The 17,133-nt window shown below is 45.3% G+C and overlaps 1 protein-coding gene across 5 annotated transcripts in view; it reads right to left on the bottom strand.

Annotated features, from left to right (window-relative positions):
* The window catches only part of KIF21B (kinesin family member 21B), a 413,924-nt gene that overhangs the window by 271,144 nt on the left and 125,647 nt on the right, over positions 1-17,133 (bottom strand). For all 5 annotated transcript variants that reach the window (XM_086923173.1, XM_086923170.1, XM_086923172.1 and 2 more), the window contains exon 2: positions 4,005-4,227. In XM_086923173.1, the coding sequence (XP_086779299.1) occupies positions 4,005-4,227 (223 nt within the window). The remainder of the gene's footprint in view (positions 1-4,004; positions 4,228-17,133) is intronic.

Below are 17,133 nucleotides of genomic sequence, written 5' to 3'. Positions count from 1 at the left end.
AGTAATAGTGCTATGCTGCAAGTGCGAATTGACAATAGCGTATAGGCTATGGTACGCAATGTTAAGCTTGACTGGAATTATGCTATTCTGCAGCCACATTCCTGCACTTTCCAAATATCTACCACCTTCTGCGTCATTTTTAAATTTCAACTAAAAAGGTAATGCTAGCGCAAACGGATCAAATTTTAATTTCAAAAGAAGTGTGGCGTGGTGCTCCATAATGACAGTCTGTTGTTCAAATCGGTGTTGTTTACGGTTCCGCAGGTAGCTGAACCTTTTCCTCCTGCTTGCATCACCAAACACGCCCTCATTGCCCAGTTGGAGGCCGGCCGTGTAAAGTGCACTTCAAAGGCCGCTCTCCCTGCTCCGCCCCCTGCTGCAGCCAAGACGCATTTCTCCTCCCCCCTCCCCACAGCAATGCCCTCCGTCTTGTTTCTTTTTATTCTGAATGTCTAATTTTACCCCGTGTCGAGCTGTGTTTATTCTACGGGTAAGCAACCTTGGAGACTGCATCCCATGTCTGCTTGCCTTCAACTGTGTTTTTACTGTAATATATGGACTTCGTGGGCTGTATTTGATTCGTGTTCGGCTCTGTCTAGTCTGTTGTTCAAATGGGTGTTGTTTACAGTTCCGCAGGTAGCTGAACCTTTTCCTCCTGCTTGCATCACCAAACACGCCCTCATTGCCCAGTTGGAGGTGGGGAGCGGCGGGTGTTGATGAAAATGATCTGATAGCTTCTGATGGGCTCGTCACAATTCGGCTTCAATAGTTTTCAGTGACACAGCCTTGGTTTAGTCTTGAACTATAAACTTATCCATGCATCCATTCACCCACCCATTCACATTTGCATCCATCCATGTGTGCATCCATCCACCATCACCTCCAAATCCACCTCCACCACCACATCCACCACCACATCCAACACCACATCCACCACCACATCCACCACCACATCCACCATCACATCCACCATCACATCCACCATCACATCCACCATCACATCCACCGCCACATCCACCGCCACATCCACAGTCACATCCACCACCACATCCACCACATCCACCACACCCACCACCACCACATCCACCACTCCACCACACCCACCACCACTACATCCACCACCCCATCCACCACCACCACCGCATCCACCATCACCACATCCACCACCACCACATCCACCACCACCACATCCACAATCAACTCCAAATCCACCTCCACATGCACCACCACATCCACCACCACATCCACCATCACATCCACTGCCACATCCACATCCACCGCCACATCCACCGCCACACCCACCACCACCACATCCACCACACCCACCACCACCACATCCACCACACCCACCACCACTACATCCACCACCCCATCCACCACCACCCCATCCACCACCACCACTGCATCCACCACCACCACCGCATCCACCACCACCACATCCACCGCATCCACCACCACATCCACCACCACATCCACCACCACATCCACCACCACATCCACCATCACATTCACTATCACCACCACATCCACCACCGCATCCACCACCACATCCACCACCAAATCCACCACCACCATATCCCCCAGATCCACCACATCTATGTGTGTGTGTGTGTGTGTGTGGCTCTGTGTGTGTGTAGGTGCAAATGCAATGTTCTTGGATTTTCGTCACAATAAAATACACTGAAGATAATCTTCACAAAAGTTTTTTACAAACAGTTAAGGTATAGCCGTTATAAATTACAATAACTTTTATTTAAGTATTCATTATTTACAAAATTAAAAGCCATTGTTATTCGTAATATCAATACATCTAAGTCACGTAAATAAAACACACATTGCATTACAAATGCTATAGGTGTCACATTTGCGAAAGTTAAAACTATTGACATTGTAACTGACAAAGCTATTAATGTTGCTATTTTCAAAACCAACACATAAATAAAAAAGTGTCATTTACAATACCAATCGCTCAAACTTTCCTAATGCGAGACCTATTGCATTTCCAATGCTTGTTCAAGATAAGGATGTGTTTAACAATAAACATTTGCATGTCCTACTTTTAAACATCATGCACTCTGCCTTATGGGCAGTGTGGCCTATTTAGATGTGACTTAATAATATTTAAAAGGAGGATTAAGACCTGTCTAAAAGTGGTTGTTTGAAAGGTTGAATTTACAGTTTAAAACTGTGCCTGCATTCATGTTTACCCTGCCACTGTAGGGGTTGCACAATGGATCATGCAACCACTGATGGCAGTTAACTTATAGGCCCAGAGTACACTCTGGTCAACAACTATGGGCTTATAGACAAGGTAAAGATGCCAATTATTGGAATGCCAATGTCATCATGTTGAAAGAAGACACATAGGCACCTTACCACTGGTTAGCAGGGGTAAAGTGCATAGAGTTATACTGTTAGAAAAAATAGTCAAGGAAAGAAATATCTTGGGGTACACTGTGCAAAGGATTGTAATTTCCAACACAATCAATATTCTTATAATCCAAACTCAGAATCCACTCCCATGGAGAAGCTCAAATCCAGATTAGCCCAACTCTTGATCATCCCCTGATTACAAAGAATCACATTATTGGGACATTTTCTTTCTGGACTGTTCCTATTGGAGCACGGTTGAGAATGATTTGCATACGGCTGTGCCAAAACTGAGATGGTATGGTGGGCAAAAGAAAGAGGAGTTTGAATGCTATCCCAAGCGATTGTCAGTGGTTAGACTTGTTCCAAGCATTCCTCCCATCACCGTTTGTGTGTTTCATGTACCACCCTAAGTCGCTAGGGTATGCCCAGATGAGGGTCCTGTACTCACTCTGCCATTGGAGCTATGCTACACCTGACTGAAGAGCTCCAAATAGGGTGAAACCGATCTTGGGTTTCTTGTGTTGAAGGTCACGGAGTTTCTGGCCTGGCTGTTCAGGCTGGACTGTTCCTATAAGAGCAGGGTCGAGACTGATTTCCATATAGCTGGGTCCAAATTGAGTGGCATGGTGGACAAAAGAACCATGGGTTGGAATGTCACTCCGAGCGTTTGCCAGTAGTAAGACTTACTGCAAGTATTCCCCTCGTTACCTTTCATGTGTTTTATGTTGTTCTCTATGTAGACAGCTTATCTCTGGAAATCAACCGCCATGTGTACAGATACTTAACCCCTTGACCGTGGCGCAAATTCCGCCGTGGTGCTGGGGTTTTAATGAGTGGGAGGTGTTCGGACGGCCGGGAGCCGTCCTCCGCACACACCACCATGACGCGTGACGGCTCCCGGCCGTCACGCGCACACAAGGGGTTAAAGGCCTGGCTTCTTCCTAAACATGGAATATCAAGTGCATGTCATAGAATACAACATTTGCAGTCCTAGCGTCACTTTTTTCCCATTCACATTTAATGCATAAGTCTGGTACTAGCCACTGCAACATCAGGCAAGACATAAGCCGTCTTCTCTCAGGGTAGATCTCAAACCAATGCTCTCCCAACCATGCATAACACACTAAGCAGCTACTTACTCGGCCACCCAGAAAGTGCTTTTATAATATCAACAAAGGAATAAATAAATACTGCATGGGGGCGTTACCTCCTTCTTTCTATAAACAAATGCAAGCGTCTTTACAGTAATAAATACTGCAGCTCATCAACGTTTACTCCTGAGTAACTGATCTGAAGAGAACCTAACAAGGGCACAGAGAGCACCTCTCAGTTTTTTTTATTTTTTATGAACCTTCGCTTATAGAAGTTACAGGTGACGTCACACTAATTGTCAATTGCAAGTAACACTATGTACCCACAGCACTTTCGCATTCCCTGTAAACTGGACATATTCCTCCCCTGTTTAGCTGCCTCTACGAAAGGGAAATGCGTGGTCCTAAAGTCAAAATAATCTATCAACTAAGGGAAGTAGGTTTTAACCATTTCTTTTTCCTGTCTGGAGAATCGGATTTAGTGCCCGGGACCATTAATGTCGGATTGCTGCCCCCTGCGCCCCCGCCCGGTCTGTGTACCTGTCCGTAGGCCAGCACGGTGGCATTGTAGCCCTCGAAGCAGCCCTCGATCAGCTTCTGCACGCAGCTGCCATACACCTGCTCCTGCCCCGACTCAAGGTCAAAGACAAAGTCATAGGTGAAGGCCTTGTCCTTTCCCAGCAGCACCTGCGGCTCTCCGGGGGTCACGGAGGTGCAGATGTGGCAGCCCTCGATCTTCTCCTTCGTCATCTGTGGGCGGATCCTGCAGGAAGAGAGGGAGAGGAGAGGAGAAGCCAGGGTCAGAATAGTGTCGGCACCAGAGAGGCACACACGTCAAAAGGGTTAAACCTAAATACATGGGGGCATTTCTAACAACCTATGTCTGAGCCAGCAGCATCAGCTAGAATCTAGATTATCACTGAAACACAGTCAGAGAAACTTTAGGAAGTGCTTTAAATGGGAAAAAAGAAGTGCAGGTATTCATTAAAATGAGCAAGAGGTTTAGTGAGTGGGCGGTGTTAGGGGCGGGCTAAGGGCGGGACATGATGATACTTAACGACTTATATAATAGTTGCAGTACAAACCAAAACATGATACATGTGTTTATATAAACAATGCAGGTTAACTCATTACACAAAATGAAAGAGAAATGCAATAATATGTTAACATTTCTTTTTTTTTGCAATAGCTACACCTTCTTAATGCCATACTGTTAATTGCTGTTGTTTGGCACAATACTGTATATGTTTGAGCAAGTGAGTAGGAAGAAACTGAAAATACCCCCACTTCGAACCAAAGCTCTTATGGCACCAAGCAAATGAAGCAAATCATCATGACCCTCCCCAGAAGATATCTCTTGTCTCTTCCATCAATCGATCCTTTCATCCAACCATTTACCTGCTGATGTCCACCATTTACCCTTTACATTCTGTTGTCTATTCAGTTTTTCATCCATCATTCAGTTTATTTTCACCATTCCGTCAGTCTACCCTTCGTATCCAAACCTATCCATCCATCCTTAAACCTATCCATTCATCTTTTCACTCATCCATCTCTTTATCTACCATTTCACTCATCCATCACTCCTTTCGCTCATCTAGCCATCAACCCTTTCACTCCTTAATACCATTCACCCTTTCATTCCATCCACCCTTTCACTCAATCCCTCCTTTCACTCATCCATCATCCACCCTTGTATCCATCCGCCCTCCCTTTCATTCATCCATCCAATATTTCACTTAACTGCCCTTTTATCTAATCATCCACCCTCTTTAACCCATCAATCCATTCACTCATCCATCCATTCATCCATCCATCTGCACATCCACCCTTGCTCACTCATCCATCCACTCACTCACTCACCAACCTTTGTCGCCGAGCAGACATGTACACACAAAGGGCCACCAATTTTCTTTAAAATACCTCCTGAGAGTGTCTTGATTCTCTCTCTTACTTTTTTCTTACAAAAAACAGGCATAGAAATGCAGGCAAATGCACAAACATAAGCAAACACACAAAAGCCTTTGGTATGTTAAAGGCCATGTTATACTCTTCACCATGGCGTTTTTAATTGCCACTGCCAGGGGGTTGCCAGGATTCCTGTGTTTGCGCAAATGCAGAGGATGGTGTGAATGTGGTTGACAGCACATTGCCTGAATGGACCCCATAGCTGCAAACGTTTCAGATTGCTATGTGCGACATTTTCATATTTTCATTGTAATTATGAATGATATTTCAACGATATGAGTGACACTTCGCAACTAGCAAAATGAGAGAACCATATAAATATCAAAAATGGCACCCATTTGAGTATAGCTGCTAATATTTCAGATTGCCTATGTGTGACATTTTCATAGATTCAGTGGATTTACAAGAGTCAGGCAACAACTAGATGTGTAACACCTAGAGTGGCACTTTCTTGGCACCAAAATCATGGAATGAAGTCAATGGAAATAGACAAATATCAGAAATCGCACTCATTTGAGCAACAAAGAAGTCAAACTCGACAGCAGGTGCTTTTGAAGCTATTATTTAATTTCAATAAAAATCAGCACCCTCCACCCCAACCTCAGCTTCAGGTGCGGCCAAACCACATGTAACAAAGGGAACTCTGTGACAAAAACAGCAACTCACTGAGCTATCCACATACAATCAAGTACAATACAATATGCCTTTTTGAAGACACATTAACCATCTACGCAAGAGTGCAAACTGGCAGTAGAGAAAACTCTGGCCTCTCTCCAGCGGCTACAATAATCCCATGAGTTATCTCTGATTTAGCAACTTTAACTGTACTGAGAAAATAAAGGGTGCTGCTTCCTAGTGTCACTGTCAAGCAGGGAGGTCAAACAGTTTGCAATACTAATAAATCAGCAAAACTGCACAGCATTGGCATATAAGAAACAGCCCGGCCAATTGAGGCCTTTGGCATTAGGAAGGCGGGCGCATCAGTGCAGAAAGCAGTTATATTAGCGCTCCAGGGGTCTCTTCGTTCGCATTGTCTGGGCATTAACCCTCTGTTCAAAGTGTTACCCTGCACTGACTTTTCACTATCTGAAGTGCTGCTTTTTGAAAATCACGCACGCACCCTAGCAGGTACAATGAATCTCGACCCAGCTCTGACAAGCACAGCATGACGGCGAGCATCGGACATTATTCAAAAGAGCCCTGTTGGTGCTCAGATCGGGGGCTGCAGAAGCGGCACCTTGGCTGCCAGTGACACGCCCCACTCCTACTCACCAGCACAGCCAATGAGCCAACCTTTTCATGAGTACCAGTACTCTCCTCGGAAGAAGAGAAGTGCCGGTACTCAGAGCGATACATTTAACAACGGCCCCCACAACGCTAAGGATACCTGGCCTCCACCTTCGGGGTGCCCAGGAGTGGACGCCTCACAGGGAAAGCCAGAATGGGTTCCACAGCGGTATTCGTACAAGTGCCTTGAGACCCTTACGGGTGAGTAGTGCACTATACAAGTATCAATTTACAATTTACACAATTTAAGAAGTGCGGTACTCAGTACCGGTGAGTACCGGCCCATTTAAAGCACTGATTTAGAGCATACTGATACATGGTTTGTAATGCACAGTCGGCGAAGACTGAGGACAGAAGGTATTAACCCTCCAGCCCTCAATTCATATGTATTCTTGTTCAGAATGGAGGGTAAAATCAGCCATACACAGCTTTGTAAGAATCAAAGTATCCTCACGTGGGAGGTTGAAGAGTTATGTACAGAGGTGTAGCTTCGGGGTGGGGATGTTTGGGGTGTTACACCCCCCAATAAATGCATTTTCAGATGAATTTTTGGGCACAGATGCTTTCAGTCGGGTATGGTGAGGTGTCCATCAGATTTCATCAGGGATTTTGTCATGTATACACTGACAAAAACACACACACACACTCTCGCATCTCTGTACTTTGTAATAGTACTCCTTCCAATCCACATTCCTCTCATTTCACTGTCAATTAAGGCCCTCTCATGTACTCTGCTTGTCGTATAATATATTTTAAAATGATATGCTAGCGTGTTTGTTGGGAAATCTGAAGCGCAGGCCCCCTCCCCCCAAAAAGTTGCTAATCAAGCTGCTCCCCTGGTGGTGTAAAGAATACATGTGAATATACGGACAGCGGCTCTGTGAGGTTTATGTGAGTGAGTGGCTCGATGCTGAAGCCAGACATTGGTCCTCATTGCACATACATGACTACATTTGGAATCTTGTGCAAAAGCTGATTGACACGTAGATCAGAATTACGAGTTTGATCATTATCGCACACTCACAGTTTTCTCCTGATATATTCTGGCAGGTCAAACCTGTCGAAATTTATCAGAGACAAAGGCAAGGAAAAAAGTTAAATATGTGGAATTTGATGTGTTAAATGCCGATTCTGCATATTATGCCTCATTTGCAAGTTTAAGAAAACTCAGATTATGATGTATTTACCACAGGTTGTAAATACCTGTCCCCAGGAGAATGGTATTCATCTGCATGATAAATGTGTCACTCAATTCTACATAACTTGAAGTGAGGGCACAAGAAGACCTGCCCTAAGTGCAATATCAGGGAATCACAAAGATATTAGGGATCACATTCTTGCAACCAGGTTCTCTTCAGATGCAGCTAGGCTAAGGGTTTGTGTTGGTAAGGAAGAACTCTGAATGGCTTTGTGAAGTTGTAGTATCATTACATTGTATGCTTTTTAACAGTATGTTTTCCCCACTCTGATCTCCACAATCATGCAAGACCACTAACAGTTCTTCCTTTTACTGTATTCATCATCATCAAATTTGACCACTGATGTTAAGGAGACATTCACATTTTACATCCTTTTTAGCTGGAAGGGTGACTGCCCTCTCAAAATAGGGTATGGGGTGACTGGCAGCCGGTGTGCAACGCCCATAGGGCTCAAAGGGTGTTAGCCCCCTGTCGTGTGTGCCAGTCTGCGCTGAGAGCTTCCCAGACACACACGCACAGACAGTTCTTGAGCTGCTGTGGGCTGGCTGGTCTGGCGTCTTATCTCAGCCGCACCAGAGTATTTCACAGGTCTTTAAAAGACCATTTACTTGATAACGGGGCTTTGTTGTTTTTTCACCCATTCCTAGAGCCCCTGCATCTCCACTCTGCCTATTCCTTAAAGTTGCAAATTACTTTGGCTGCCACGGTGTGAAAATGCATTTCCTGAAATGTAACCTAAGGCTTTGTTTTTTTGCACTTTTACATAGCTCGAACTCTGAATGAGCACCAGTTACATTATACAAGGACACATTAATTTTTGAAGGCACGGGGAGATAAAGCGATTTGCCCAGGAACACAAGATGTTGAGGTGGTGATGCGACTTGAAGTTTGTTCACCAACTCAAAACCAGTAGCTCTGGCAGTTATGCCACATCCTTTCCAATTTCAAGGCATGGCAATATATCACATAGCAAGGCATATCAATAGTCTGAAAGTTTTTTTCAGGACCCTCAAATTATTTCTTTCCTCCACTCTCCATCCTTGATGTATGCCATAATACAAATTAGATCTGAGACCCCACTCGCTACCATGGTTAACAAATATTGGATAACAAATATGCTGAGTTTCTCAAATTGTCTGGAGTGCATTCAGAAAACTAACCAGGATTCTCAATGCTCACTGTGCACTCACTGTGATCACACTGTATTTCCAATCATCACCATTCACCCACTCCATGCACTCATGCCATTTGCCATCCTCTTACCCTACATCCACAGAGGCACACCGCTCAGCCTGCACGCACAGGACACTCCACTCACCTGTCACTCGTATCCTGCAGTCTCACCACTCACCTTGCACTCACAGTGATCACCTTGTACTTACACCGCTCACCATGCACTCTTGCCATTCACCCTGCACACGTCATTTACCATGCACTCACATGATACTCCACTTATCTGTCACTCTTACTGCTCACCCTGAAGTCTCACCAATTGCCTCTGCACTTTCACCCTCACCCAAACTCAAATGGGCACATCCTTCACCTTGCACTAACATCACTCACCCGAACTCACTCCTCTCACACTACTTTCACATGGGCACATCACACACCCTGCACTTATATAGGCACTCCGGTCACTCACACAGCTCACCCTTCACTCACATGGGCATACCACTCACCCTGTCACAACACTCAAAGAGGCTCAACACTCATCCTGAATTCACACCACTCACCCTGAACTCCCTTCACTCGCCCTGCACTGACACAGGCACTACATTCACCCATCACTCACATTCTTGTACACAGGCACAATAGTCTGCCAGAACTCACAGGGACACACCACTCACCCTGCACTAACTTCTCTCATCATGCGCTCACTAACACAGCTCACCCATCACACTTGCTGCTCACCCTGCAGTCACACAGGCACACTAGTCCCCCAGTACGCACACAGGCACATCACTCACTCTGCATTTACACCACTCACCCTGCACTCATTTGTCTCACTCTGTATGCACTCCTCTTACTCAGCACTCACAGGGGCCCTTCCTTCACCCTGCACTCATGTAGCTCGCCCTGCACTCACATCCATATCCCATTTACCTGACACCTGCAAAACCCATGCTTCATTCACTCACACTATCCACAACCACCCAACATTTACATGAACTCAACTGACAAAGCCCTTTGTTGCTTAACATATGTCTTGCGAGCTAGAGTGCATGCGCAATCAGCACATACTCTTTCACAGGCATGACCTAAAAATTACCCAACTGTCATAAATATACAATTTCTACCAGGCACCTGCAAAATATCTGTTTTTTTCGCAAAACTCAGGCCCTCATTTACAAAAAAAATGGTGCTCCACCTCAAGCCATTTTGCTATGCTTAGCTGCATCATTGTAAAAGTACAGGGATACATCGCATTAACAACAATATGATGCAGTGCATCTGAGTGCTTATCCCTGCGCTGGCGCAATATTGGCTGCCATGTGCCAGTGCAGGCACCCTTGCATATTTTTGCAATGGCGACTGTGTTGTGGAGATGATGGTTTTTGTGCAGAAAGGGACACTTTCCTGCACAAAAACAATAATTGATGGCATTTTCCTCTTTCCTCAGAATGCAGCACGCATAAAAACAGGAAAAAACAAGAAGAAATAAAAGTATTTCTCCTCGTTGTGCACTCCTTTGCCCCCTCTAGGGAGGGGTTGGACTCTGACACATTCCCAGCTTTACAAAACTTTGCAAATCAGGGAATGTGCCAGGTTCCGTGGATGTTGTGTGGGAACACCGACAACAACACCCATGGGACACCCCTTTCACACAGAGTCATGTGTGAAAGGGGCCCATATTTACAAGACCATGAAAAGGAGCAGGCACAATGCGCCGCCGTTGTGTCACAATAAAAGGATGCTCTGGTGGAGCAATGCCCTTGTAAACGAGGCCCTAGAAACCTAGCCAGTCCCTTCTGTAACTACGTGGCCGGTGCAAGAGGTGAGAGTGATGGCGAAAGGAGGGCGATCAGGGCTGAGGCTTTGGGAGATGGTGAGGGACTAAGGATCAGTCTCAGGCTGTGGGGCAAGTGTTTATTTGATATAGGAGGAACAAGTAGGCAAATGCTGCAGAAGAGGGAAGCAGGCACAAGAGGCTAAGGATGAAGCAATACAACAGAGGCTGTGAACTGGTGATGGAATAGATTGGGTACTTAGCTCAAGGGTGCATTGCAGGTGATGAAGTAGCATTGCCTCCAGAGTTAATTTTTATTCTTTCCCCTGAGCTCCCTTGGCTTGCAGAGAAAATGATGTTTTCGCTGTTGCTGAAGCCACGGCACTGATCAGTATTTGGACCTGTTTGTCTGAATGGTGGTAGTGCTCTGTGGCAACAGGTACCACAGTAGAGAACTGTCTGAGTCCGTGCGCACCAGCAACAGCTTCGTTGGGACACTTGGACTCACGTTTCAACAATATTTGAGCTGAGTGGCTGGGGCTTGTGAAAGCACATCAAAGCTTTGGCTCTGCATGGGAACACAGGCACCAACATTGAGGTTTTCTGTTAATCTGCTCACGTCAGACACGTTCAGTTTCTGTTACTACACAGCGTGACCGGAGGATTGCAAGTGATGCTATAGCATTGGTCCAATAGCCCCTTGGACCGGTCACTGTGGTGGGAAGTCCATTTTTTAGCAAGCTTCAGTATTCTAGAGGAGTTTGAATGTTTGATATTTATCACTTGAATTCTAACATCTGCACATGACATGGGATGTTTGCACTTTCACTATTTCACTGCATATAGCCTTTGATTAATTAAAAAACATTAGGCAAAAAATCACAAAGGGAAACTTTTTTATAAACTTTTTGCATAGTTGCCCATTGTACTGTGCAGCAACTACAGCCATTCCTGGCTTTCCATTCACCACAATGGTTCATTATGGGGCATGTGTCTATTTTTCCCCACATTGTATGTTGGGTCTGAAAATCCCAAGATGTAAAGTGTTACTGGATAAAAACTTTTTTGGCAAAGCAATCAAGCATTTCATAATATTAATTGAAGCTGTCAGTAATTTGTAAAGAGTGGATTAGTTTGTTTCCAATAGTGTTACTACTTTTAAAAACTAAAAGCACATCACAGCACTATACAGGTATCTTAACTTTTCTAGACTACAGCATGGAGTTATGTCATGGGTCGCCATGACATAACTTATTACCCAAAAGCAGTGCAGTGGTTTTTAACCCTCTCAGTTTTATACAAAATCGCAGTTTCCATTTCTTTCCTCTCATTCATTTATTGCCAATAACCGTACATAGCTCCTATATGCACCCATTGCGCCTTGAACTCTCATTGAAATCCTAATAAGTGAATGACAGTGAGTCCATGGAGCGAGGTAGTGCACAGTTGTCCTGTCGGACTATGCTTTAGAATTACGAGAAGGTAGCAGGAAAAGCTGACCAAAAACTGAAATGGGCCTAGGCCTGGTTTCTGCTTAGTAATGGCTTTGCATTGCTATTTTGATATACCGGGGACTCCCATCTCAATGACAGGGAATGATCAAAGCATGTGAACCTATGAAAGTTACAACACTGGAGTAACCAAGCTACCTGATGCCGGCCTTGTTGTAGAGGAACCTGTCCTATGTCCTATAGAGATGACCTGTGGCCTGAAGAGTAGATTGTGGTCAAGAGACCTAAACATGAGGCAGGAGATCTGAACAGGGGGAGGTGACAATAGGCCTCTAGATGTTAAACCCACTGAAAGAGTTCACAGATAAAAGGATCCTCTAAACACGGTAACTGTAGTGGCAGTACCTTATGAAATCCTGATGCCTTGGCAACACAATCAAAGGACTTTAGACTTTCCCCTGCTGTCTACCTGGCACACCTGCATTACTTCAAACCTCCAAAGGCTTTTAAACCCCCTCCATCCCTCTCCAATGCTCAGTCACAATTACAACAGCAATGTACAGTTCACTAGAAAACAAATTATGAAAACAACCACTATTTACTCACCTTTAACCTCCTGACCACACAGGACTTCGATAAGGCTGCAAAAGAAAGCTTGTAGGCAAGCAGGATCACTGGTAAAAATATATGCTGCTCATATATGAAAGAAAATCCTCATTGATAGCTCTGCAACTGATGTAGTTTCACAGATTCTGGTATGGCTGTAGCGCGAAAGCAGCACTGACTTCCACACGGGTTGATTTAAACACTGGAATAGATTTAAATGGAGTACCGGCATGCCTATTATGTGACCTCTCCCTTGCCTTTGATCCTGTCCATCTCTACACGTACTAGGAATTGGACAAATCGTCTTAAAAAATTACTTTGTATTTGTAGTTAGCTAGGCCTCTGCCATTGAGAATGGTAACCCTGCCCATAATACTCCCTACAAATCAACTTTTCTGCCAGCTGGTCGACAACCGCCTGCTATATTTCTACTCATTGTGGCCTAATATGTTTACATATATGGGAACTGTTCAATGTGGCGTGCTAACAATAACCATTGTTTTTTTTTAGTGTAGCACAGGTGAGTGGCAGTGCATTTACATGCAGTAATATTACGAACTCATTGGCACACAACTGGGGGAAAAGGAATGGTATTTGGGAAATTAAACCTATGGTTTGCCAGCTACCTACCCCAACTTCACGTGTGGTAACCCACAAAGCATTCCTTAATTAATAAAATCATAAAGTTTTACTCAGAATCCTATGCCCGGCAATTTCAAATGTCAGGAGAGCTGCCAAAGCTTGATTCTACCGTGTGCCACTTCCATCTACCACCAGGCGCTCCCTGCCCAGTTATCTCACAGGTTGCAGGTTCTCTTTAAATTTCGCTTTCTCGTTTTGTCTTAATTTTTCCATCTTTTTCTTTTGACTTTCCCCCTATTGTGTTTTTCTCTCTCTTGTTCTGGAGCGAAGTCTGATGAGGACAAATTAGTGCAGGACCCCAATAATTAGTGGAAGTGGGATCCACCTGCAACCACCGGCTCAAAATAGGCACTGCCACTAAGCCTAATATTTTGAGACCTGTACGTAAGGGGGAGCCTCACCCATGAATATTTTGCAACATCCAATTGAGTAAACTAAATTGTGCCTTGAGTCGTTTATGGGGCAGGAGCATAATTCTGGATATTCAATTATAAATATTTCACAAGCACATTGTCTTGAACAGAAAAAATACGGGAACTGGCAAAAAGGGTGCTGTCTTGAAATACCTTTGTGAAAGCCTGTCTTATGTGCTTTGGATTAAACTTTATAGAAGCTGTTTTTTAATTGTCATTGCACTCAATCTGTTTTTCAAAGATCACTGTGACTAGCCTAGGAACAGTGTCAAATCTACAAAAACATGCTTGTTGTAATATCACGTTTGTCCAATATGTTTAAATGGCAACGTTTAGCACTTGTTATTCTCATATTGGCTATCAGGATAGCTCGGACCCCACTTCTGGAAATTGTTGTCCTGCCCCATTGCTAGAGGTATTAGACCCTTCCCCCGCCCCCTGAAATTTGGCTCTCGTTGCGCCCCTGACTGGCAGTGGTGGTAATGTGCATATTGTCAGGGGCACAGTAAGGAGACTAACTTCTGGCTATTCCCTGAAAAAGGTTTGTTCAGCCCCCTAGAACTGGGATTCTTGGCTTTCACATGTCTGGGATTTGTATGAAGGAGGTCTGGATTGCGAATGCCCTAATCCCTTGGACTCTATGTGAAAGCGAGATGCAGAAAAAGCTGGTTTCATTTTTGCTGGGCTCACCATGTGCATTTTTCACAATTCAACCATCATGTTCGTTCTCTACTGTACCTAGTTTCCAAAACTGGTGTGCTTGCTGTGTGGTGGAGGTACCCAGCCGAGTTCTTTCGTCTCGGCCAAAGTAATTTCTGCTTGACTAAAATTCACCCTGCCACCATTTCATGGGTTGCGTCCATCTCCTTTGACGATGGGAGCTTCCAAATAGGTAAATTCGGATACCAGTTGGACAACCCAATCTGATCAATGAGTGGGCAACAGGAAAGGGAGCCCCAAAGCATTGACCATCAATAGCAGGGACATGCTCTTCCAAACTTGCATGAAACCGTGAACTTTTAAAATGAAAACTCTCTTGCCACCAGAGAGGGATAAATATTAGGCCTGTGTGAACATTTGTTTACGCTAGCTTAATCTCCTATAATTTTAGGCATTTCACATTATGACTGTTATGCACAAAAGCCTGTATTATGCCATGCAGCATAACTGAGATTTATTTGGGTAAAAATCCTATCACAGGAGCACATAAGCAGAGCAGGCAAACTGAACAGGAGCAACTGTTGGTCACATTGTATTATATTGCACATTTTCTTTTGCGAAATGCATCCTTGCATGACCCGTAAAGGTGGATTCTGGGCATTTATATGGATTACAATAGTATTGTGACCCTGGAACTTCTGACTATCTTAGGACCGTGGAGAATGTCACACATTAATTGACACTGTGGGTAATATGAATGGTATTCATGTACCGATGGGCACAGGGTCCCCGGCACTGAGGGTGAGATCAGTGACATACAGGTACTGATGGGCTGAGGGGCCCTGGCCCAATGCTTTCTTGTTACAAAGGAGAACATTCTGGGACCTGTAGTTTGTGTTTGCTGCAATTCAATCAACAGGGCTACAAGTATCAGATTACCGTAAAAGAAGCCGTGGGACCTGGGGTCGTATTATGGAAAGTGCACCAGGGGCGCACTGGGCATGGGAGCCCACTTTGCCCACCCCCTGGGGCTCTTTGGTATTACAGAATGGGCCGCAGACACTTGTGCTACCCTTTCAGTAATACAGATAGCCCTGGTGCACATATAGCGCCAGTACTATCACCAGAGGGTGCTCCCTCATTTGCATACCCCATGCAAATGAGGGAATCCCTTTGCCTCTGCTGCCCGCGCCATATTATAGACTTGGATTCAAGCTAGCCTCGCTGATGAAGGGTAATCCCATAAACCGGTCCCAGGATGCTCGTTTCCGGTCCAGGGAGGACCTGGTTTGGCAGTTCGGTCTGGACTGTTCCCATGAGGCACAGGGGCAGGACTGATTTGCATATGGCTGGGTCTAAACTGGGGTGGCGAAGTGAGCTAAAGAATGATGAAGGATTCAACCCTGATCTCTTGACTGGGGGTGAATGTATGATTTATTCAGCATTCCGACCATCATTTGTTTGCGTAACACATATTATAGACGTCGGCATAGAGGCAAAGAAGCCGTCAGCAGGTGCACCAACAGTGCGCCCCTGATGGGAGCCCTCTGGAGAGGGAAAGGGGTAGTCCTATGGCAGGCAGATGTTATCACTCACTGCACCCACCTGCAAGGGGATCTCTAATCTGCCTTAAAAGTGCAGGTGTGTTGCCGCCTCCACAGTGAAACACGGAGCTGCTGCTTCAAACCTGCTCTGTTCCCTGTCCGACCTTGCCCGCATTTTCAAGAGGGGAGAGAGATCCCCTTGTAGGCTGGTGCAGTGAGTGACTCCACCCGCCAGCATGGGGATGTCTGGGGAGTCCATGGGATCCCTTTTTTAGGTCTCGCCTGTCGATGCGCATGCGCATCGAGCAAGCGAGACTATTGCGAGTTATCCACTCTTTATCCACACTGCAAGGAATCGTGGCGATTCCTTGCAGTGCCCGTGACTTTTAAGGTCAATGCGCATGCGCATTAAGCTTATGCGCATGCGCATTGACCTTAAAAGTCACGGGCGCGTGCATGTCCGTCTCTGTTTACCCGCTCCGCCCCCTCCCCTTCCCGCCGTGTCGCATTTCTCCTCCCCCCTCCCCTCTCTTCCCTCCAGCTTGTTGTTTGTATAATTTAACCCGCTCCGCCCCCTCCCCTTCCCTCCGTGTCGCATTTCTCCTCCCCCCTCCCCTCTCTTCCGTCCGTCCGTCTTGTTTTCCTCTATTTGCTTTGCCGCAATCTTCTGGCGATTTGTATCATTTGCTTGTTTTCGTTTACATGCTGGAAGCTCTAATCACCAAGTTCAATGCGCCTGTAAATGAAGACAATCGAAACACACTGTGCCCGTTCAGTTGACGGGCAGGACGGCCTTTGCTGACTGGGAACCAAAAAGCAATTGAGCGAGTGTTTTTCTACCGCAGGTTTTTCTCATCCTCGCCGGTTACTCCATATCCAACAATGTGCATTTTTCACAGAAAGCAACTCCATTGTTTTGTTATGACAGTTCACACGTTAAACTCCACGAGGC

The sequence above is a fragment of the Lissotriton vulgaris genome, chromosome 5 (assembly GCF_964263255.1).
Source record: "Lissotriton vulgaris chromosome 5, aLisVul1.2, whole genome shotgun sequence".
NCBI classification, from domain to species: domain Eukaryota; kingdom Metazoa; phylum Chordata; class Amphibia; order Caudata; family Salamandridae; genus Lissotriton; species Lissotriton vulgaris.
Note: the sequence above shows the minus strand (reverse complement) of the source record. Positions and strands in the feature narration are given on the sequence as shown.